The sequence below is a fragment of the Hypoxylon fragiforme genome, assembly GCF_022984875.1.
Source record: "Hypoxylon fragiforme strain CBS 206.31 chromosome Unknown GGS25scaffold_4, whole genome shotgun sequence".
NCBI lineage: Eukaryota > Fungi > Ascomycota > Sordariomycetes > Xylariales > Hypoxylaceae > Hypoxylon > Hypoxylon fragiforme.
Window position 1 is genome coordinate 2,021,024 of NW_026054759.1, and position 23,073 is coordinate 2,044,096.

General features: G+C 47.9%; 5 protein-coding genes across 5 annotated transcripts; all 5 read right to left on the reverse strand.

Annotated features, from left to right (window-relative positions):
* Window positions 1–382: 382 nt before the first annotated feature.
* On the reverse strand, window positions 383–1,368 carry GGS25DRAFT_236998 (uncharacterized protein). The gene is made up of 3 exons (XM_049257068.1): window positions 1,258–1,368; window positions 916–1,190; window positions 383–853 (listed from the first exon to the last, which is right to left on the reverse strand). Exons 2-3 carry the CDS (start codon window positions 1,143–1,145, stop codon window positions 670–672), a joined length of 414 nt encoding a protein of 137 aa, XP_049117834.1. The 5' UTR covers window positions 1,146–1,190; window positions 1,258–1,368; the 3' UTR covers window positions 383–669.
* An 816-nt stretch (window positions 1,369–2,184) lies between these two features.
* Window positions 2,185–7,656, reverse strand: GGS25DRAFT_237025 (P-loop containing nucleoside triphosphate hydrolase protein). Its single transcript, XM_049257069.1, has 4 exons — window positions 6,911–7,656; window positions 6,535–6,843; window positions 4,672–6,482; window positions 2,185–4,613 (listed from the first exon to the last, which is right to left on the reverse strand). The coding sequence occupies exons 1-4, from the start codon at window positions 7,134–7,136 to the stop codon at window positions 2,748–2,750; spliced, it is 4,212 nt and encodes a 1,403-aa protein (XP_049117835.1). The 5' UTR covers window positions 7,137–7,656; the 3' UTR covers window positions 2,185–2,747.
* Window positions 7,657–8,028: 372 nt separating this feature from the next.
* GGS25DRAFT_520667 (nucleotide-sugar transporter) lies at window positions 8,029–9,574 on the reverse strand (the record flags this gene model as incomplete). Its single annotated transcript, XM_049263917.1, has 3 exons — window positions 8,029–8,301; window positions 8,365–9,423; window positions 9,491–9,574. The coding sequence occupies 3 exons, from the start codon at window positions 9,572–9,574 to the stop codon at window positions 8,029–8,031; spliced, it is 1,416 nt and encodes a 471-aa protein (XP_049117836.1).
* Window positions 9,575–12,608: 3,034 nt separating this feature from the next.
* Window positions 12,609–16,294, reverse strand: GGS25DRAFT_237093 (uncharacterized protein). The gene has a single exon (XM_049257070.1). It carries the CDS (start codon window positions 15,997–15,999, stop codon window positions 12,991–12,993), a length of 3,009 nt encoding a protein of 1,002 aa, XP_049117837.1. The 5' UTR covers window positions 16,000–16,294; the 3' UTR covers window positions 12,609–12,990.
* A 3,361-nt stretch (window positions 16,295–19,655) lies between these two features.
* Window positions 19,656–21,464, reverse strand: GGS25DRAFT_486552 (YT521-B-like domain-containing protein). The gene is made up of 2 exons (XM_049260641.1): window positions 20,620–21,464; window positions 19,656–20,518 (listed from the first exon to the last, which is right to left on the reverse strand). Exons 1-2 carry the CDS (start codon window positions 20,809–20,811, stop codon window positions 20,264–20,266), a joined length of 447 nt encoding a protein of 148 aa, XP_049117838.1. The 5' UTR covers window positions 20,812–21,464; the 3' UTR covers window positions 19,656–20,263.
* Between the last annotated feature and the right edge of the window lie 1,609 nt (window positions 21,465–23,073).

Consider the following 23,073-nt stretch of genomic DNA (forward strand, 5'->3'; position numbering starts at 1 on the left):
GGACGGATACGACCTGCTGCTTTTGGCTATCTAGGTAGGTTGTCGCCCCTAGGTAATGATTATTACACTCGAATCTTGAGAGCTTCTTAGGTTAGCAATATCGAACATATGGCAACAACCATATGGGCTGAATGGCCGTTTTCTTTGAAATGGGGCCTCGAAGTACTCGGATCATTTACTCGTATCACTCCGGTTAGCATTTCGGGCCTTCTGCGCTCATAGCCCTTCTCCTTCTGCCATCGTACTTCTCGTGTTACTGGTTACGACCCTGGGCTGGCCACCGATGGCCTGTTACCAAGGGGAAGCCAATATGACGAGCTAGGCTAGCTGGTTCATTTCTCCGTACGGAGAGTCTGGACGTATCAAGCACGCCAAGTCTTACTTTTCACGATATTCACTATGAAAGGATTCAAGTCATTGCGAAGGTAGCGGCGATAACACCACGAGAGTCCGTGAAGCGGCCAACTCTTGATCATACTTCTAGAGTTTGTGTGCCTAGGACGTAGCTAGCTCTCACGACTTGAGACTTATATGTATACTGACGTGCTATGAAGAGAGACTATGAGAATGCGTAGCGGGCGGGGGCCAGATACAGGTGACAGGTCTGACCTATAAACCGCATGCGCCACAATAACATTCGTAGAATTGGCCTTAATCAAACATCGGCTTCTAAAAGCCCTCACCCGTTTGACTTCTCAGTCGCAGAATCACCTTGGTGTCCGCGTATGGGTAGATCCAACTACGCCAGGTGAAGTGTTGTCTGGCGTTGGGTGCTACGAGCTGCATATCCCAATTCGTGAGAAACAATGCGACTGTCGTCTTGATAACGGCTGATGCATAATGCCTGCCCGCACTTGGTAAAATCTAGTTAGATAGGTATATAGACGCTAAACGCATCTGGGAATGAAAACTCACCATGAAAGCTTTCCGACACCCCAAAGTGGTACACCTGATAGGTCAGTGAACTCCGAAGGCCGTTCACCCTCGGGTACCTGGAAGCTGTGTGATTGACTCTTGGAAAGAGACTGTGCAAGGTCGCTGGTATGAATAAAACGGAAGCCGTGAAACTCGTCAGGACGCTTGTAGTTATTTGGGTCGAGGCTCATGCTGGCGAGAGGAGCGCACGGGTTGGACTGTTGTGCCATCTGCGAAGCTGAATGGCTTCAGCGCTTTTCTCCGAATGCTCACTACTTCTCCATTTCATTAGTGATATGTTCTTTGTGCCGCTATCAGAGCCTCCAGGGAAGTGAGACTAACTGCATTCAATAGGTTCCAGTCGGGCTGATTCCTTAGTAGAACTATCCATCAGTGGGAAGAGTTTTCCACCAGACCTATCAAAAGCTGGCCAACCCACGTTTCCAATTTCATCTCGCAGCGGTTGTGCATAATAACACACATCCAGAATTGTGAAGCACGCAGTCTGCCAATTCAGATTAGCCTTGGTCTAACTAGCAGGAAGCATACAAAGAGAAAAATAACCCACCACTGACGTTATGTGGACGGATCCATACCATAGAGCAAATCCATCATGTCGACAACCATGACCGTCTCGTTCCGTGACATATTTTTCTTTGGGAGGGGTGGTTACCTATGGAGATAAACTTGGGATGTTGTGAGAAGGGAATGGCAGTGCAGGCTCCATCACTGACGCACCTAAGTAGGCACGGAGGGCGGCGAGGATAATATGTAGGCTGCGCATGGCGAAATGGCGGAACGGGTCTCACGAGTGGATGGCGAGATTGGGGTGTGGTGGTAATATCGTAGGACAGAGTGAATCTGGTTTATATTGGTAGTTCCTGTGAGGTCTCTATGGCCTAGAACGGTATATTTATCAGTACCTACCTAAGGGGTGTAATGCATGCCCAGCTGATTATTGAGTCCCTAGGCCCGTCACACACACCTTCGCTCGGAAGGGAGGGTAGGTATAGAATAGAACAGCCGCATGCTATTACGTTTCAAATTAGAATAATAGTCATTTCTTTTCATTTGCATCCGTTTTATACCTAAGTGTGGCGCCACACTGCCCTTATCTCGTCCACTGTGACGGGGCGAGGAGTTATGTGGGATAACCCACCTTACAGGTCGCATGTGGCAAACAGTACAAGGTTTTAGCAAGATAGACGTCAAGACAATGTCAGATGATGATAGATAGTCACGTATATCAAATATATACGCGTGATACCCTACCAGGTAGCGCGTTTGTAGTCTGATGTATTTGATAAATTCTCCGTTTCTTCGTACGATTCTTTCTAATAAAATACAGCTTCTATCTCAATCATCGTAGTACCTCATAATTCACATATATCCGTGATATACGACTCAAGCAATCTTCCTATCAAGGAATGAGAACTATCAGGCAGTAGCATACTCCATATATAGCCCTTCAGTGCACAGCAATAATCCTCTTCCAGTTCTAGGTTAGATCAATCGACAAAGTTGACGCAGCCACGCAGACTCTCGATAAATTCTGGATCAAATTCCGCTAACCAGGCGGGTTCGCTCGGACTAATTGCTGAAGCGTTTGGATCATCAAAAGGGCGATCCTCTGTAACTGGAAAGGGGGAAGACTGGAAACCCTCACCAGAGTCCAATAGTGGCGAGCTTGATTTTGCAGTCTGCATTTCTTCCATCATAGTAGAGCTCGACTGAGCGAGCACACCTTCGTTCGAAGAATTAGCTGAAGGCAAGTCAAAACGATCTGATGCCTTTTGCAATTCATCCACTGTAGTAAAACTAAGATTTGGTTCCTAGCCATAATCTAAGCTTTCTTTCAGGGTTTGAACCACACCAGCGTACAGCGTTTTGTCTTCATCTGGCACTGTCTGGGATGTGTCCACCTTGAGACTGTTAAGTCCTATGAGGGTCTCTAGATCAGGGAATTCATCGTCGTCGTCGGATAGGTCACTATAATAGTGCGAGTCTCTGTTACTAGCGCCGAGTTTTACCCACCCTTTGTCGGAAGGCTCGACCTTCTCCTTGTCCTGCTCACATGTTGCCATGGTGAGGTCAATACACTCAATATCCGAAAGCATATCAAAATCCGAGGAGTTTTCAGCATCTAGATGCCTTCTCTTTGACAACTTTATGTCCTCCTTTGATCGCTTTCTCTTTGCATTGGGCAAATTAACAGTAGAACCACGCATATCGGAAAGTTGCCTTGTAACTGAACCATGCGACCCGGGTTGAGCAGTGCGATCGCGGCTAGCCAGCTGTTTTCTTTTGTTTTTGTCAGGCTGAGTTCCAATGATCGTATTGGCCTGTGAAACTTGTGGAGGTCTTGCCAAAGGTCTTGGAGCAGGATCATTTTGCCCAACCTCGGTTACGTTGCTCTTTTTCTTCTCTGATAGCGGCCGTCGAGGTTTATCGAGCCCTTCGTGGCAACACCTGTGTGTGCATTGTTTCCCTGCTCTGGTAAGACCGCCGTTATGGCAAGGATGATTGCACATCCATTTACCATTATCCATCCTGACAGGTGCGTGCGCTAGAGGTGTTCCCTCCCGTGGCAACAAATCATCGATGAGTGTAAACTCATCTTCAGTCTCATCTACAGGACCCAGATAATCCACCAACTCCGTTTCTTCATTTTCATTGGGACAGATCATCGCACTCAACATGTCCTCGTCAGGAATATCGCCATAATTATCCTCTCCCTCCTCATCGAACGAGCTCACTGCTGGCATTCGACGCAACGATTTGGCAAGTCTCGGGATATCTGTGAATGCCGTTGCTGGCACATTAGGCGTTAATGTCTCAGTAACCTGGGTACCTACAATCTCTTCACAGCTAAAGTAGCAGAAAATCTTTTGATCCGGGCCACTAAGTATGACAGGGAACTTCAGATCAACACCAATGGATTTAACTATACTTCTCAGATTTCCGCGCCAAAAATATGCAAGGTTACCGTCCGCAGTTGATGCCATGAAAGTTGTGGCTGGGACTTTTCCATTCCAGGTTGGCGCGCTTTTTGCATTGCGATAGTTTAGGTTGACTTCCAAGGTAACTGTCACACTATCTTGTGCTTGTGATTGATTGGCACTCTTCGTGATGAGTTGGGCTTTCATAGCCAGGCGGGGAAAGTTCTCAAGGGTCTTCAACATGTTCATCCCATATGGAGGGTTCCTGCTCATAACACGTTCAATCTCGTCAAAGCCACGGTCGGCCAGACTCAATACTGTATGGATTCCATGGCTGACGAGTTTCCGCACCGTTACGGCACCACATCCCGGAATTTGGGAAAGCTGAGATGGCTTGTTGTCCCATGAGTTTGCGGCAAGGGCACGAGCAAGTTCCAACCCAGCCTTGATACTCAAAGCGTCGCCGTCAAAAGCTCTACAGTCCACAAAGCAGCGTACCAAGCGATTTAGGCGGTCGAATATGGCATTTTTGTCTGCTGCAAGCCTAAATCTAAGGTGTCCAAAGCCCTTCTCGTTCGGCAACTCCACCCAGCCGAGATGGGCCTGGACTACGACGAAGACTTTGTGCCAGGTCAGCGTCAGCGTTTCTTTAATTGGATGAAGGATAAACGGTGACTTGTTCAACTCTCGAAAGAAAGTACGTTCATCAGCCTTGAAACGGAAGTTTTTAAACTCGATCGCTTTACAAAGCGTAGTGAGCTATAAGGTTGGTCAGCAATCTATCCAAGCCATCGAATTTTATTCAAGCTATACGCACAATTTCCTGGAGTTTTGCACCTCGGGGGATTGATAGAAGAAGTTTCATTGTTTCAATGTTTACCATGTATCTCGACATGGCATGTCCGTATTCGGTGCACTTGAATGGTACCTGCTCAGTAACCAGACCATATTGTTGCAATAGGTCCAGATCTCTTTCGCACCACTCTTCCATGTTTTTGTCTGCGGCTTCAGCATTCTGCGCCTGGTCGAGACCGTATAGTTTCGGAGATTGGCGCACTCGCACGCTCAGAAACGTGCCCCCGATCCATTTTTTCGCAGTCTGAGCATCCTGGATGGTGCCTAAACTGATTTCCGAGTTGAGATGCTCGACTAGATTTTGATGGAGTGTGCTTTCTAGAGGTTCGGTACCACTCATCATGTCCTTGTATCGTGCAACGTTGGCCTTCCTAGTCATTATGATAGCCACAGCGTTAGTATCAAACTGTGGGCGTCCAGCGCGGCCAAGCATTTGCATGACTTCCAAGTCTGAGTATTCTTGAGCCTGATCACCAGAGTACCCCGTTGTGCCTTTGAGAACCACCGTATGGCAAGGGAGATTCACGCCAACTGCCAAGGTAGAGGTGCAACAGATAACATGTATATGACCCCGGAGGAAGTTATGTGCCACTGACATCCTGTCTTGGGCATCTAGACCTGCATGATGGAAAGCTACACCATATCGGACGATTTCCTGTAGCTCCCTACTGACGACGGGGACCCGCTCCGCCGGTGCGGGCCAGGCTCGGTCTTCCGTTCTGCAATCCGACCACCATTCCGCCAGTTTCCGCGCTGTGGTTTCACACGACTTCCTCGTAAAACAAAATATCATCATTGGTTTCCTTTCTGAATGCTTCGCCAGCAGCAAGGGCAATTTTCCGTCAAGTGACTTGTCGAATGCGAAATCATTTGGAATGTTGTCGTACCCGTAAACGTATCGCTGTAGTTTCACTGGCCGCAACTCTTCCCCGAAAGCTTGCCAAACGGCGGGAGTCTCTTGGTCTGAATGGCTGCGTCCGAGCCACTTCGCGACATCCTGAATGTTGGGGACAGTAGCGCTCAAGGCGACGAAACGCACATTTGCACCGATCGTTTTCATACGCGAAACGACAGCCTCCAGCGTGGCGCCACGAACGTCCTTCAAGATATGGACTTCGTCAATAAGGACGAGACGAATTAATTGTAACAGCTTGCGGTGGTCTGTCCACTTTCGTGTGATAGAATCCCACTTCTCGGGCGTTGTTACGATAATTGACGCGCTACCTACTCGTCTCGCCTCTGCTTGAGAAGTATCGCCGGTAAGCTCAACACATCGCATATTCATGTGGCTGAATTTCTTCTCCCAATCCTGCGCCCGTTCCGAGCAGAGAGATTTTGTTGGTGCTTGGTAGACAATCTTGAAGTTCTCGCCCCCTGGCTGCATCATGAGCTTGCAAATAGCCATTTCGAGAATTGCCGTCTTTCCGGATCCTGTTGGGGCGGATACGATAACATTGTCGTTTGTACCGTATACATGCGGGTAGCACTTGGACTGCACAACGTTGAAGAGCTCGTAGGGAAACACAGCCCGGAATTTGTCAGGTAAGGATTGTCGTGGATCGACGAGTTGGGTGCCATTTACTAATGGAGGTCCAATAGGAGCATGGTCGAGGTCCAAATTCAAGTTTTCGGCTCTCTTCTGCGTTACTAGGGGGTTATCATTTATCTCTATATTCTTTCTAAGACTGAGACGTGTGGATGGACTGGAACCACCCAGGTTTGTGGGGGAACTACTGGAGTTTGAGCTGCTAAGCGTCTGAGTTGGATATGGAGCTTTTGGATGTCAGCAATTTATCACTGTAAAGAGGCAGGAACTGTAACTGACCGGTATGTAATGGGGGTGTGATCAATTGAGCCTTTGGTGGTAGTTCCCCAATCGTACGAGATCTACCATGCCCGAGCACAGATCGTGAGATTGGGCTCGGGTCAAGCTGACCTCCATATCGTAGACCAACCTCAGAGGGTGGATGAGGGACCGGACCAGGTGGTAGAAAAGATCTGAAATGATGACTAGCGTCACCTACTACGCGCCGTCGTTTATTAAGGGGATTACTGGTTGGAAACGAGAGACGTGGATCAGAATACCCAGAGTTAGGAGTGTAAGCTAGTTCTGATCGGCCGAGTAGGTTGCGATCTTGAGAATAAGTATTAGAAGATACTCCATCGCTAGCCTTCAAAGGTAACTGCATCAATCAACTCACCAAAGTTGTCAAGCTCATCAACCCTCTGCTCATTATTGAACTGACGACCTATAAACGATTCATAATCGCTAGCTCTGCTGGAAGAGAGGCTCATGGAAGGAATCCGATAAGTGTGATCAGGGAAAAGGGTGTTAGCATGCTCAATGATGTTCTGGATATGTCTATCACGACCATTTCTATTCGGAAAGTCATAAGCACGGCTCCCGGAGCCAGTGTCAGTGGACATGGTATTGAAGCTTCTTCGGCGAGATTAGGTGACTAATCCTTCAGAACGAGGCTGGAATTGAATAATTTTTGCAGAACCTTGAAACAGGAAGAGAAAGGAAAGTAAAGTGGCCTTTTGTCACAAGACTCGAGGTTAAGAACCCTGTTTCAATGTTAATGGTCGCGGTTGCCTCAAGGTAGAGTCAATACATCTAATAACTGAAACGAGGTAGATATATCGAGGCATCACGGTAACACCTTCCCTTCCCTTTGCTCATTATCATGATAGAACGTCATAGAGAACTGAAGCAGCCAGTCAGTCCACTAAAAGGGGTTTAGTCACGGTTACATACCTCAAGCCCTTCGAATACCACTTTTGATTGTTACCTAAGCCAATTCATCTGTTGATATTTCTCGAAAAAGCAATAAAGCCAACGACCAGGAGTAACGTGATCCGAGGCTGAAGGGAGAATAGAAGAATGAATATTTTATATAATACGCACATAACCTATTCCTTCCCTACCCGTTTCCAAATCCATAGAGGATTCTTGCCCTCCTATCCTCATACTCCTTAAGCTCCTTGTTCTCATTCATACCCAACGAGCTCCGATTCCGATTTCGATTTTCGTTCTCCCCTTCATTCATTCAGCTTCAATGTCGTTACTATTCTTCCTTTCCCTTCCAATTAAATGTTACCAACTAGCGCACTAAGACAAGATCGCTCAGCATCTTGCAGCGCACTATGCACAGAGCCCCTAAGTACTTAGGGGAGGTACTTCATAGTGGAGATTCCACATGAACTTTGGCTCGGCATTTAATCAGCCCGGACTCTCATATCGGAATCCAAGACCATAAGTTCATCCAGTCTCTTCTTTGTCGTCAAATTTTTATCACAGGTCTTGCTTAGTGACCTCTCATTCATCGCGATTCTTACCTCGCGATGAAGGCACCCTATTATGGTGCCTTAATGGCGAAGCAGGACGCGATGTCGAGAGACCCATGCCCTTAACATTTTCGAGGGGATCAGGAACGCTGAGCCTGTCGCCTGTATATCTCGGCGTGTTCATGGGGTCAATCGTTGTCTTCTCGTAATTAACAATGTTGATCGGTGGCGGTCTGCCGCGTTTCCGATCAGGACCAGTATAGAGGAATGTTGAGGATAGAACCAAGACTGTTCCGATCAAGAACTACAAATTTGTTAGTAGAGCAGTCGGTGTGGAGGGCTACGGATATTTTAAGGTCAAACTTACTGCTAGAGTAACCTGCACCTTGAAGAACCATACACTAAAGAGAAAGCCTATTACAATGCTAATACTTGTCGCGAAGTTCTTGGCAATGTTATCCGCATAATTAATGCATAGGGAGGCCAGTACCCCACCAAGCGCCTGTAAAACTATCAACGCCCAGACGATCCAGTTATAACCGTCGAAGACGCCATGCTTGGCAATTTCCTCTCCGTCCTTGAACACAATTCCCAGTAGCGCTGGAAATAATGAATAGAACGATAGTTGGATGTTTCGAGTCCAGACGGATGCAGGGTTTTCCGTGTCCTTAAGAACCTTCTCCAGGTACACGCCAGTCAATCCAGAAATCACCGCCACGGCGACTACAGATGCTAAACCAATCGAGTAGTTCATGATAGGCGCGGTAATCTGATCCTCTTCAATCCCTTCGTATGTCGCCGAACGCTTCGCGAGAGCCTCGCCGACTTCAACCACGACATCCATGCCACGTTTGGTGAGCTCCCGAGCCACATCGCCCATCCCATTCGCTATTTGACCCAACTCGTGCACGGACCGGGGAAAGAAATGGTCGGTCATGTCGTGGATCATGAAGGAACTATCTCTCGAGTTCGACGACGGGATGGATACGACCGAGACACCAATAGTCAGGATTACAAGCGAAACCCAGCGCCTCAAGGTTAACGACCGACCGAGCATTACCACGGTGAAGATGGCCGTGGTAAGGATCTTGAGTTGGTACAGAATTTGGAAATGTACCGGGTCCAAGTTCCCTACTGCGACATACTGGAGCATATTCTGAAACGTGTAAAGCGTCGCCGGTATAGCCAGCTTCCAACTGTCGCCCGAGAAAACGGAGCAGTAGATCTGCTCAAAGATAACGGTCGCAGGCGTTGATGGTGCTAAATTCCTAGCGACTTCGTACATCGCAAACGTCAGGGAAATGGCAAGCTTCATCACCTCGGTCAAAAAGACGGCTGTCGAGGTAAAATACCGATGGTCGCCGCTCGGAGGCATCATTCGGGAGTAGTGCATTAGGAGAATCAGGGCTGAGTTTTGAAACGTCAACTGGAGGCAGCAAGTAAGTTAGTAACGATGCGCCGTAGTGAGGGGCGAACATATTCGCAGTACATACCGTTATTAGAGAAACTTGCTTCATAGGCACGCCGAAAAGGGACGGCCCTCCCACAGGCTGTGGACTACCATCGAGGAGAGCCATGATGGATAGTAGATTCAAGCGCTGCTCGACTAATTTTATTGAAGGCCTCGTTCGTTATCGTGGAATTCTTTATTTCACGTTTTATTTTGAAACCGATCTTGGGTGGTTGAAAATTTCAATGAGTTGAACATACGTCAGCCAATGTAGCCCACTTCTACCCCAATGTTATCCGTCGTCTGTAATGAGTGTTTCTTGGAATAACAAATTTTGCAATGAAAGTGGTGGTGGTGGTGGAATTGGCCTGGACAATTTTTAAGTCGATGATGGTGATATACGGATGTCGCGCCCTGTTTAAATTATCTAAAAACGGGATGTAATGCAATGCAAAAAAAAAAGACCTGCTCGATGTATTGTAGTAGGGTATTGCCGCTTTGGGAGGACGCGCTTCAACTGCCCACCCACATCCAACTCGCTTCTAGAATGGGGCCAAACCGATTAGGCTCTTTAACCCCCTGGATGTGACGTTAGATGCTAAAGTATGGGGGAAGCATGGGAAACAAGTAACCTGGAACTAGTTAACCTGGGAAGTAATTGTGTGACACTCAGAGTCAGATACAGCGGCGGCCAATTCAACCTTGACGGGTCGTGCCTTAGGTACTACTAGTAGTACCCAGGTTGGTTCTAGTTCAAGATTCAATATTGGAATTGGGTTCAATCAAAGGAAAGTTAAAAAAAATAAGAAGTGAAGTCTTCCGGGAGTGCTAAAAGGTTAACTGCTTAAAAGGTAAAAGGTTTTCAGGAGTTGTCGTTCGGTAAAAGGCCGTAGAGTTAAGCATGTGTTGTCGTGCTACAAATTACAATTACCAGCTCGACTTGACTTGCGAGGGCCGATCCCATAGGCCGATGATCTCGAAGGCGCTCGAACTTGGCCCTAAAAACGTAAGGATCATCGAAGTTCAAGCTGCGCTGTGCCTGAGGCACGACATAGTACAGGGTATATTTGTGCTACCACGATCCTGCGAAAAATACCAAAGGCTAGAAATCTAGATCTTCCCTTAGGTCATTGATAGTAGTATTCTTTTAGATATAAAAATCACGGACGGCAAACAATAAAAAAAAAAAATAAAAAAAAATGCAGTAATAGGGTATGTATGTATTTCAGGCGCTCTACTGACAAGCACGCACCTCTGACTTAAAGGTTTGTGGCGATCTATTTACTCTATTTACCCCTAGCGAGCTACCATTTAAGTTCCCGAACTCCGTTCCAGTCTTTCTTTTATGTTTAGCAAGTTCCGATCACACAATTTGCCTACTAAATTCCGACCAGTTTTACTGGTTAGAACGCCTTGACCCTTTTTAGCTTCCGTGATCTTCACGGGGCGATTCAAGTTGTCATGGGGAAATCTTTCGGAAGGAGGCAAATAATCTTGGGCCTATCCAAGCTCTTCGAACAAGACGTGTTTCGAATTGTTTTAGCATCTCGTTGGAAAAGGCATCTAAGCTACCTACCTAGTCCCAGTAGGTATGAAGATGTGTCCAGGGTACTTAAGTGTGTGTGTACTAGGTATGACGCTTGGGTGATAAATACAAGCTTCCGTCAGATCGATCTATTCCCCCCCTTTTCGATCCATTATGATGAGTCTTAACTTCCTTCACCGCATGATCATAATATCACCAATGGAAATTCAACTCTTAGCAACAATAACTCGCAACTTAGCCTGGAAAAGGAAATAAAAGAATGTTCTCCAACTATTCCAATGAATTAGCTAGCGCTTCATACGGCCGGTTCTCACGCTAATGGCGGTAGCAGGCTTGCGGGGTAGACGTAAAAAAGAAGCTATACATGGATCACACCGACACATGTCGTTCTCTAGCCCGAGAAAAATCCAAGATTCCAACATCAGCGGCACAAGCCTGGAATTTCCTACTGCAAGACATGTCCAAGATTCCTAAACCTAGGGCTAAGTATGTACGCTAGTAGGAACCCAAACTCTTGCCTTGATCGGCGGGGGGGCTGTTAGCGTATTTAGCATCATGATCAAGTTTTAGATAGGCTTCGTGGAAGCGTGGAGTTCGATCCTTTGACCAAATTTCCACCACCAATGGTCGTTTTCAACGTGGCCAGCGCATGAGACAGTCATTAGTGACAGATGAGCATCTCGATCGTAGGCGTATAGGTAGGTAGCATAAATCAAGTGAAGCTGAAAGGGTTATATTTACTGTCAGATATAACTACTGACGCAAACTAAAGAAAAATAATGAAAGATCAATCATTCACCTTTTAGCGTAGTACACATGTAGTCCAATCTGCCACTTTCTTACTACACGTACATGTAATAAAGTCATGAGTCTCTCGCTGTCACTCGCTCTCAGAAGCCCTAGGTTAATCCCCCATCTGTAAAACCGTTAGCCAATGATATTTTAGGGGTAACCGAAGCAAGTGAGCATGCACCACCCAACAGGTATAGACACAAACTAAGGTTCTAAGGATACACAGGCAATTTCAGACGTTCGCTATTGAGCATATATTTTTATATCATTTCATCTTTGGTTTTTCTTTTTCCCTTGGAGATGAAGACAAACAGGTAGGCTGTCTAGGTAGATACCTGTTTCCAGCTGCGCTGATGCGAAAGAGGCACCTCCTATCATATGTGTAGGTGCTCTTGATTGTGAGACAAAAATGCGCTCATATCCACATCGCGTGTATCTCATCCGACACTCAGTCTGTTAATATTACACATTTGTTGCCTTTTTTTCTTTCTTCTTCTTCTCTTCTTCTTCTTATTCTCTGGTAGCAGTACAACATACATGCATGCATTGCAGGAAAAACCAAGCAAACAGAGTGTCTCTCTTCCCCCCCCCCCCCTCCTCCAATCCCATCCCCCTCCCCACCCCCTATCCTCTCATTAAACGAACAAATACAAGGCCAGGTTTTCAAATAGACAAACTCCCCAAAATAGGAGAAAAGAAGATAAAAAAAAAGCTAAAAGAAATCACGGATCTCATTTCCAAACAAATTTTAGATGGTATCGATTGAAAAGTAGATGATGATAAAACTCGGAGGCGGAACAAAGGGGGGAGGGAGGGAGTCGATTCAGGTACATAACCCAAAGAGAAGAAAAAGATAGGCCCCAGGATGTCATAACATATTCCCCGATTTTTTTTTAATCCCGTGTTTTGGAAAAAAAAAAGGACGTTCGTTCGGTAGATGATGTATTAAGTCGTAGCAGTGATGCTGAACGCCGGTCTGTTCAAAAAACAAGAGGGCAATAAAATATTAAAAAACAAAAAATAACAATAAGATAGAGAGAAAAACGTTATGCGAATCCCGCTCACCCGCTCCCGAACTCGCTCGCCCGGAAGTCGTGAAGAAGTTCAAAAAGGGCAGATAATTATGCAAGTACAAAAAATGGCGAACATAGGATGGCGGAAGGCGTTTGGCATCTGCTGGTCCGCCTCGTATTTTACTGTATTCCTCAATCGTCGTCGCCCCACCACGGCACGGGCGAGTTGATCTGCCCCACAGCGCTCAGCCTCGCCGCGCTCTTCTTGCCCTTCTTATGGCAGTACGTCGTCGCGGGCAGGATCTGGAACGCCGCCGAGACCGGGCTATCCGGCCTCGGGACCTCCTTCTCGGGCACCGACTGGAGGGCCGGCGGCGGCGGCTTCCTGCGGCTTACGATCTCCGGGAAGTCGTCGAAATCAATGTCGCCGATGTAGTCGTCGTCGTCGTCGTCGTCGTCTTCATCGTCGTCGTCGTAGTCCACAAAGTTGTCGATGACCCTGGCGCGCACCCGGGCCATGTCCTGCAGCGGGTTGCTCTTGGGGCTCACGGGGCTCGAGTCGGGGCGCGGGCGCCCGTGGCCCTGGAAGGGGGAGCTGTGCAGGTCGCTGCCGAGCTTCGGGCGCGCCTGGCTCAGCTGGCTCGTCTGGCTCTGGCGGTTCGGCATCGGGAAGTCCAGCTCGAAGTCCAGGAACTCGCTGAGGTCGGGGCTCGGCTCCGCCTGGTCGATCACGTCGATGCTGTCGATCGGCCGGTCCAGGTAGAGGAGCACGCGCTCGTGGCGGGCTTTGACGGTTCGCGAGGACTCCGGCACGGGAGGCGTGGCTTTGCTGGCGCGGCTTTGCCGCTCCGAGAAGGTGCTGTGGCTCGTTGATGGTCGCACGTCCACGATGCGCGGGCCCCTGGGTTGCTCGCGCGTTTGGCTCTGCCTGCTGCCTGGCCTCTCCCCCGTTCGTCCCATCAGCGATGACGCCCTCGTTGAATAACTCCTGGGCTGTGCGGCTCTGGCACGAGCCTCGCGGGCGTCCTTGGTCTCTTTGATCGCCTGTCTCTCGGCTTCCTTCAGACGCGCCGATGCTATCTTTTCGATGTCCTCCTCGCCGATGCTTCCTCGCCCGCCCCTGTTGTCCTCTTCGATCTCGGCAATTATGTTCTCCCGCATCCTGGCCCGCTTCTTCCGCAATGCAGCTAGCAGCATCTCCTCCTGTTTGGTCACGGCCATCATGCGCGAGTCATACGTACTGGCGCTGGCTGACGCTGCTTCTTGTCGTGCGGATTCGGTGGATTTCCTGAGGAACTCTATGCTTGTGGGAGACAGGGGCGGGGTCGGCTGATCTGAAGTATGAGAGTTCTGCGACATACGCTGCCTTTGCTGCTGTGGGTAAGTGTGGTTCGCATTGTGTGATGTCTGGTTTGCAGAGCTCGAAGCAGCGTGGGCGATATGGGGCGCAAAGTTTAAGGGAGTGAATGCGATTGCCCTCGCTTCCTGCAAGGTGCAAGCGGTCATATTAGAAAAGGTGGGAGATATCATGTTCGAGCAGGATGTTCCTATCGTCGAAACCGACCCGCGGGGATCTTGCTGGGCCTGGGAAAACCGGGTGGCCGTGCTCAATGTTGAGTTGGTCGAAAGAATAGTATTAGCAGACGGTGATCGAGTGCCTTTGCATTTCGGAGATGCGAAAGGAATAGTGAGGAAGTCATTGAGTTGTGCGTATGATGTCCCCTTGGGGTTCGTTGAGTGGCTGCTGATGGATAGTCGTGATGTACCCATTTGGCGCTGACTTGAAGACTCGCTAGTATCGTCGCGAAAGCTGTTATCATACGACGGCAAAGACGAACCAGGTCTGGAATCCGAAGCTTCTTCCTCGTCGGAGTCTGAATCGGAAAGTGACAGTACACTGTGCTGTTGTCGGTCAGAATCCAAAGCACTCGTGACGGATGGCGTCGCTTTTGAGGTGCGCGTATGTCGACTCGATACACTCGCTGGATAATCATTCCTCGAACTTGGCCGTATCTGCAACGTACTCGGCGTTCCGGATCTTGTTGCTGTAACCTTACTGGCTTGTGATGTATTTCGACTATGATTCCATCCAGAGCTGTGGTCTTTATGTACAGCATTCGGCAACGGTGTGATCATGTCCTCTCTAGATACATCTCCATTCACTGGCGTATATGTCCGAGGCAAGAGGCGCTGCGTGCCAAATTGCGCTTCTTCATCATCTTCTTCCCCTGCTCTTTCTTCTTCGATATCCTCCTTTATATCGCCAGTGTCCCGGAATGACATTTGTTCGTAGTGGTCATAAAGATTATGTAGATTACCCGTATCAGCCGCGCCTCTTGATCGGCTTTGTCTTGCCGGTGCTTGTGTGAGTGCTTGTGTGGGAACTCTCAAATCTTGCCTCGAGCCCTTCGGATCACTTTCAGGACTCATTGGTGATGCCCGTGGCAGTGATACCACGGAGTTCGACATATGTGACATAACAGACGGCGACTTCATCACATAATTGTTTCCCAAAACAGGACCGACGTTAGTATCCAAGGTGGTCTGATCCTTGCGATGCCTGAACCGTAACCTCGAGAAATCTAATCTCGATGGCTTCTTCCTTGGTTGTTCTTTGCTATTGTGCATTCCATCTATATCTAACAATGCGCCGGCTTTCGACGGCAGTCCCTTTGCCATTGCAGAATTCGAAGTCTGCTGAGATATAGATAGCGGCACCTTTGCCGATTCGTAATGAGATACGACAGTGGAACTAGACCGGGGCCGTCGAGCAAGTACTTCGTCTGTCATGTTATCCCGGTTATGAGCGCCGAGTGTAATTGCTGATCTTTTGGGCTTCAGGCCCTTCGCTTGAGGAGTCTGGTCAACACGCAACCGTCGAGGAAGAGCTTCTGATTCCTCCTCCCATAACGCTCTCCCGTAAGTCGTTCCGGCAAATTTGTCATCATCATAATCATTATCATCCATGAAACCAGACTGGCTAGCGCTGCTCTCTGAAATTGATATACTAATACCGCCGGTCGAACCCTCTTCCCACATCCGACCCGCATCCCTTCCAAGTACAGGAGGTGAGCCGAAGCAAACCCCATTAGTTCCCAATATCTTCTCTGCTTTCGAAATCGGGCTCGTAACGGTTGAGGTCGGCGGTGGCTTCGCACAGCGACCCGGCATGGGAAACGTGAATTTAGATTTGTGGCCCATTTTCCAAAAAGATGACCAAATAATCGGTCGATAGGCTAATGATAGAAATCCAGATAATTCGAAATCCAAAATGGTCTTCGTCGTTCACACCTAAGGTTGGTAGCACAGCTCGACCTCTCACGGTTTCCTCCTCTGTTCTCGTTTCGTATCCTTCCTATTTTTCCCAGGGCGATTCAGGTCAACTGAGGGTATAGGTATAGGATACAAGTAAGATGCCAAATAAGACTGGTGCACCACAGTTTTGAATCGTGGTCTCAAGATGAAACAAGGGTACTATTCCTAGACCAATTGTCAAAGTGTCGTCGTGTCGTTAGTTGATCAGGGCGTCAAGTCAAGTGAGCTTCAGTCGGCATCTCCAAATGAACCCCTCTCTCATAATCCTACAGATAGAATTCCCAGTTGTCGTCAAGATTGGCTTAGTGGTGAAGAGATAACGAGTGGTCTCTGTGCCGCGTCAACAGGTCAATTACCGGCTCAGAGGAGTGAAGGCCACGATAGGGCTCGTACTCGTACAACTCGGTGAATAAGTTTAAGGATGATGTTCCAGAAGGAATATCCCAAAGGAGTAGGTCAAGTCTGTAACAACTGGCACAACTGGCTCTCCCGCCGGCTTCTGCTCCCTTAACTCAAAAGACCCTCGTCCGATCCCAACTTCAACTTCGTAGAATTAGTAGCCCCATGCGTGCGTAGTTTATGATGTATAAGTTAAGATGTGCCAGAAGAGGGGAGGAGACAGAAACAAAAAGGGACTGGAACGATGGTCCTGTCACGACACGGACACTTTTTTTTTGGATATTAAAATTGGAGAACCCAAGATCCATACAGTAGGTAATTTTTATTGACAATGCCTGCAACATCCACACATATGAACCTACGGTGAGATATTGTACCTACATATGTACGTAGTCAGGTATAGGTAGGTAAGAACTTTGACTTGCATATGCGTATGTAGGTCTCCTCATTGCTTCCCGAATCAATCATCCCGTAAATATATCATGTACCTGAAAGCACATACCTACATGTAGACTGATGTAGTACTTACCATCTCCATATACATAGGTAAGTAACTATCATAGAAACCTGGTCAATGCCCAGGTGTTGTTTACACTACTTTGGCTGTTTGGACACTCTGAAGAAGCTAAGTAATAGTGTAGTTCGGGCGGCCGTAGCAAAGCTGTCAACTTTACCGGGCCCAAGCCACCGACATAATGGCACGACTTGAGACTGACACCAAACCAGAACCAGCTCCAAGGTGACCTGCAGCTAAACTGCAAACCCCCAAATGAGCTGTAATGCCCGTTGACCCACCCTATACTACCTCTTCATTAACCCTGCTTAGTCCCAAGCCACGGCTAGGATCCATGAGAGAGGGGATCTGGAGACCCCTGAATTTTGGCCCCTGTCATAAACCTCACCAGTAGCTGTTCGTATTGTATGGCCAAATCGTGCATATGTGGGCTACTTATGTAAGGTACGACCGCGCGATACGACATAGCAATGCGTGGTATTAAATTGCTTTGTGGCGATCGAGAAACGATAAACATGTCGAGGTGCAGAAATCTCAGGAGAAAAGAGCATGGTATACATTTTTGGTAATAGCTCCCATCCCCGGGGGATTTCAGCTCCCTAGGGCCTACGTTCGTGCTTAGGTTCTTTTCTAGATAGTTTAGGGCATGGTCAGAAACGTCAAGTTCTGCTAATTTCCCTTGTTCTGATTTGATGACTTGGCTGCTTTGCCGCTAAAGGCGACAGGCGACAAATGACATGGTTCATGGGAGTCAAAGAGATATGCTGGAGGTTAAAGTCCTAACCAACAAGGGACATCTCAAGTGGATGTTACCGGGCTGGTGTCCCGGTAATGTACTATGTATGTAGTATTGTCAGAGGAATAAGCAATAGTTAAACTCCAATAGCTCACATCGTTCACGCCGTGACATGCGTATATTTAATTAACAATTCATAGTTACTCATACCGGTGTGAACGATAACATCACATCATTCTTTGAAATCCCCACAGCCAAAGTTAACATGGTTGTAACCCTATGTGCATACCGCGCATATGCACATATGTCTTAGATGGTGGTGATGGTCATATAGATGGTGGCGTTCAACGGAGGGTTTTTTTTTTTTTTTCAGCATCCCCCCTAGCCCGCACCAGCCTCAACTCCTGGACTCAGGCATCGAATAACCCTGAAAGAATGGACTCATGAGATCTAAGGCCATCCCTTGATTTGAACATTTTTCACCTACCTAGATACTATAATAAGTACATTTAAGTATGTGCTTTTCGTCCAGGGCTAGATCGGGAATCGAACGTTCCATAAAAAATTAGGTACAAAATGCCCTATGCCGTAAATAAGGAGGGCTCGGGGGCTCCGCTCTTGGGCCTCGCTTACCTTCCGATAGGCCGCGGGAGTGATTTTCACTTACGCAAACCGCTCCGGCCTGTCAGGTTTTTTCTCTTAATTCTAGAACAGGCCGGCTAAGAGGCAACCTAGGAGGTAAAAGTAAGCGTAATAAGTAAGCGTATTTGCTAAAAAGTAGTTCGGGTTCTACAGAAAAGTTATCCACATGGCATCCGCGGTTTTTTGTCTTACCTTAATATTCTCTCGTGGCCTCTCGTTGGCTGAGACAATTAAGTTACTATGAATTTGACTTAACGGTAGCCCGCTGTGGATGTCTCGGTCTGAGGCAAATCAATGTACACGCGTGGCACAGCAGGGAAATTTCTAAACTTCAAACCGCATTCCATGGAAATGTCAGTGCGACGATAATGTGGCTGCAAGGAGCCGCTTGGGCTCCGTCCGTAATCAGACGAACGCGTCGAAGGATTCCCTCGGCAATTCTCGAACATTGCCGTACAAACGCGCGATGCCACCCAACGACCTGTAGACCCGACCTATAAACCCCCGCCCCGGCCATCTAGGATTTTATATACCTGCACGGGAGAGTGCATGATTATACTAGGTAGCATCGTATATAAAGACCTCCGATGGCCCGGCTCTCTGCGTTATATAGGATTCTGATACCAAGGTTAACTGCAGATTTACAAGACATAGCCTAGCAAGACACGGATCGGTTAGTCAACTGTTGGCGGAGAAATTCATTCCGCCCTCAATTCTTCCCAACGCCTACGATCTTAACCTGCAACCAGACCGAAGCTCACAGGGAGATCCCAAAAAAGAAAGGCCCATAACCCTAATCCCCTTGCTTCAATTCACATATTTCAAACCACTTCGTAGGTGATGTTCCGGCCAACATAACATACATAGACATATAGTGCCTCCCCATATAGGTGTTATGTCACTAGCCGACAGAATAATGGAGGAAAACATGATTGCTCGCTTATTAGTCTCGCGATACCTTCCAGTGTGTTTTATAATCCCGCCAAGCAGGCACCCACCAAACATTCTAAGTAGGTACGCTACGAGCGAACCGTCTTATAATCTCCGCGCCCCTCTCACTACTAGTACACAGGCCGGCTACAGATAGCTTCGATAAAAGTCTAATCTAGAGATTCTAGCCTCGTTGATCTGGAAACCCAACCTACCTAAGGTCCTAAGGCAGTGAGGGCTAAGGTTTGTAGATAGCTTCTCAAGGGATGCAAATTTTCGACGTTATTATATCACCATATGGTCCACAGCACTTACGAGTAATGAGATATTCCATGAATTCAATGGTCAATTCCATGATAAGCCTAACTAAGTAGGTAACGATAAGAAGACTTCAGAGGTCTGTATTTCCCGACTATTCTCCAGTGGTCCTTTCTTGGGCTCGGAATGTATCCACGAGCAAATAACTCAATCCGTAAGGGCCTTTAACGCCCGGGCCAACTATAGACCCCAAATGCAATCGCAAAGAAAAAAAAAGAATATCCCTCCCCCACGGCCGTACGCGAATTCAGCGCAAATAATGACGGGGCTCCCATAATGTAAGGCACACCGAGGCCTAACCTCGTCATCCAGAGAGGCTCCTTCATGGAGACCATCTCGGCGTACCTAAGACAGGCCCTTGGTAGGTACTCAGTGGTGAAATGCCGGAAAATCAACGCAAACGAAAATGAAAACGAAAAGATCGAATGGCGACGAAGATCAACTCATCTTTCGTCTGCAACGTTCATTCGATGCGCAAATACCAGTCGCGAAATTGTTAGTGACAGTTATCGAGGCTGAACCGAGATCGCGCAGCTTTATATGCCCTCATCCTTCATATACTCCTCCTTCTTTCTTCCTCTTAAACCTCTCCACGCCAGATCTTTCTAGATTCAGTTCTGGGGTAGAGAATCCATAGCCTCAACCATTCGACGACCGGCGTAGTCGTCGATGACGCCGCCGTCGTCAGTCTGCGTTGCCGGCTGGTTATTAGATCGACGTCTAATACTAGCCAGCAATCGGTTGTCGATATGCTTTTTGCACCGCCATTCGACCTGGAAGGGCTCCGACAGCCTCGTCGTCGCGGGCCCCCGCAACCGCGTGTTGTAGCGTGGGTTAAGTGGACCTGGTGGGGATTTCATAACGGCCTACGCAAATGTCAGTCAGCAAAGGAAACAAGAAACCAAACCGCAGACGCAGGATCTAGATTGAGGGACAGAGATGAGGGGCGATTGAGAGATGAACTTACATAGCCCTCAAACGCCCCGGACTGGACCACCGCGAAGAATAGAACCACGGTCTTTCCACTGTTGAATGCCTTGGTCAAGAGCCACGATGTCGCAAGCTTGGTCGACCAGAGTCCCGTGGCCTGGGACTTTCTGATAAGATTATAGGAATTCGTCCGCATTACGTAGTAGCAGACGCCTGTAAAATGAAACATTTGTTAGACAGTCACAATAGCAGGAAGGCATAGCCGATGCTTTAGAGGTTTTTGCTTACCACCCTGGTCCGTGGGGAACATGGGCTGTTTAGGAATAACGCCGAGGTTCTCACGCTCTTCGGGCATCTCGCGCTTGACCGGAACAACAGCGTTCTCGATCTCGTTGAGTTCCTCAGTCTTGATGATAACACTGGGTGGGTTGAGGTTAGTGTTTGCAGATGGTTGAGTGTATTTCGATCCCGACTCGGCGGTTGCGGTTGGGCGGTTGGGCCTTTCGTGAAGAGACATGGGATACTCCCGCTCGCGGTATCCAGACAGTTCATTCATGCCACTTGCAGGATTGTAACGACCGACGGGCGTGGCCGAACGGCCTCGGCTCTGCTCGTAGAGACTTTCCTGCGAAACGTAGTCTCCTCCGGTATAACGACCGACGCCAAGGCTGTATGGTTCGGGTCCAGGACCACGGCCTCGAACGTCGCTAATCAACGTATTTGCGACAGACTGGCGAGTGCCTTGAGACAGAATAGATCCATCGAATGGTTCCTCGCAAAACTCAATTATGCTGCCAGGTCGGTCGTTGAGGGTCTGGGGTCAAGTATTAGTCAGATAGCTCATCTTGTATTTAGAATATTTGCTTACTAACCTGTCTGTACGATCTCAGGCGCACCGCACGATAGTTGGGATCGTCCCAGCCTGTCATTAGTAACCAGTCTTGTACATCTTTCGAAAGCATCGAAAGCTCGACATTTTGAGTATTGCCTTGGCTGGTCTGGTCACCGACTTGGCTATAGTGATTGTAACTATCGTTGCCACCGAAAAGAGGGCCGCGATTGTCCCCTCTTGGGGAAAAGGGGTATCGGTTGGCCATCGTAGTTTCTGTTTGTTGCAGATAATGAGAATGTAACGAGGGTAGAGTGTGGTGAGATGAGAATGCACTGAGAGGGTGACCTTGAAAAGAAGGAAGGAATGCTGAGAATTTATAATGATCTATTGTGACTCAGTAGGAAGTATGTTTCGTATCACTAGGCACTTTCGACCATGAGTTCTCGAGATCGAGATGCTGAAGTGAAAGTTAGAAGGAAGTTGCTCAAGGAAGCACTGTGCTTGGTTCATGAAGCAGGTATGCCCAAGTGAATAATGAAAGGAAGTTGCTCAAGGAAAAAGATAATGATTGAAAGCAATCTTTCGAGATAGGTACATGGGACCTAGGAATACTTGGTAGGAGTGAATCAAGAGAGATGATGAAATAAAGACAACTTACAGTTTGAGTGTTGATAGGTGCCTGTCCTTCTACTTTTTAAGATCTGGTCTTGTCTGCTGCTATTCATTAGAAACTTTGTGTACCAACATCGAGTAGGGCTTAGCATTCTTGTTGGAGGTCATACCTTTTATTCTATTCCTCTGAAGCCCACGTTATTGTAAGTGGCGATTGTAGTTATCATCAACGTGGGCGTCAGTGAGAAGCTTTGTGAAGGTTGATGCTCAGTAAAAGAATAGGACCTTTGCACAAAGGATTCTCCAAGTTTATATATTGTCAAGAATGGAGGCAAGCTGCTGCTGCCTTTCTGGAGTGAATGAGGAGAGGCAGGAAAGCGTACCTACTAGTTTTTGCTCTTTCCCAACCCGGGATGTGGCTCGTACCCCTATGTACCCCCTCCCGCCTGCTCCCTGCTTCATACTAGCGCCACTTGACCACTACTCGTTCGGATGAACAGTGCCAGTACTGACCTGGGCTGGCACCTGACTTGCCTCAGGTCGGGCTACGCGTAACTGCCCAAACTGATTCAATCATTGGCTTGGACCATGGCTTGCACGCTGTCTTTGGAAGCAACCTGCGCTTCTCACCTTACAGGAGAAGGCACGCCTGCAGGCTATCCCCTCTTCGTCTTTCTGTATCTCGTCTGGTGACTACCTATCTTGAGCAGTTGCCGTTAATGATACCGCGTCTAATATGGTGACTCTTCCACAAACTAGTCGCCTAGGAAAGCACACCGTACGCATCCCCTAGTGTACCCTCCTGTAAGAGTAGTTTATGTCTAGTAGTGATTCGGATACATCTGCTTAGTATACCTACCTGCCTACCTGCCTAGGTACCCAGATACCTAAGTAGTTAAGCAGTCCAGAGGGCAGTAGGATACCCTATCGGACAGTCATAATTAATTGTTCAACTAACAATGATTAGTCTAGTCAATCCAACCTTTACTACAACGTTCCCTAACCTCTAATATGCTGCATTATGATGTCGTGAAATATCTAAAGAGC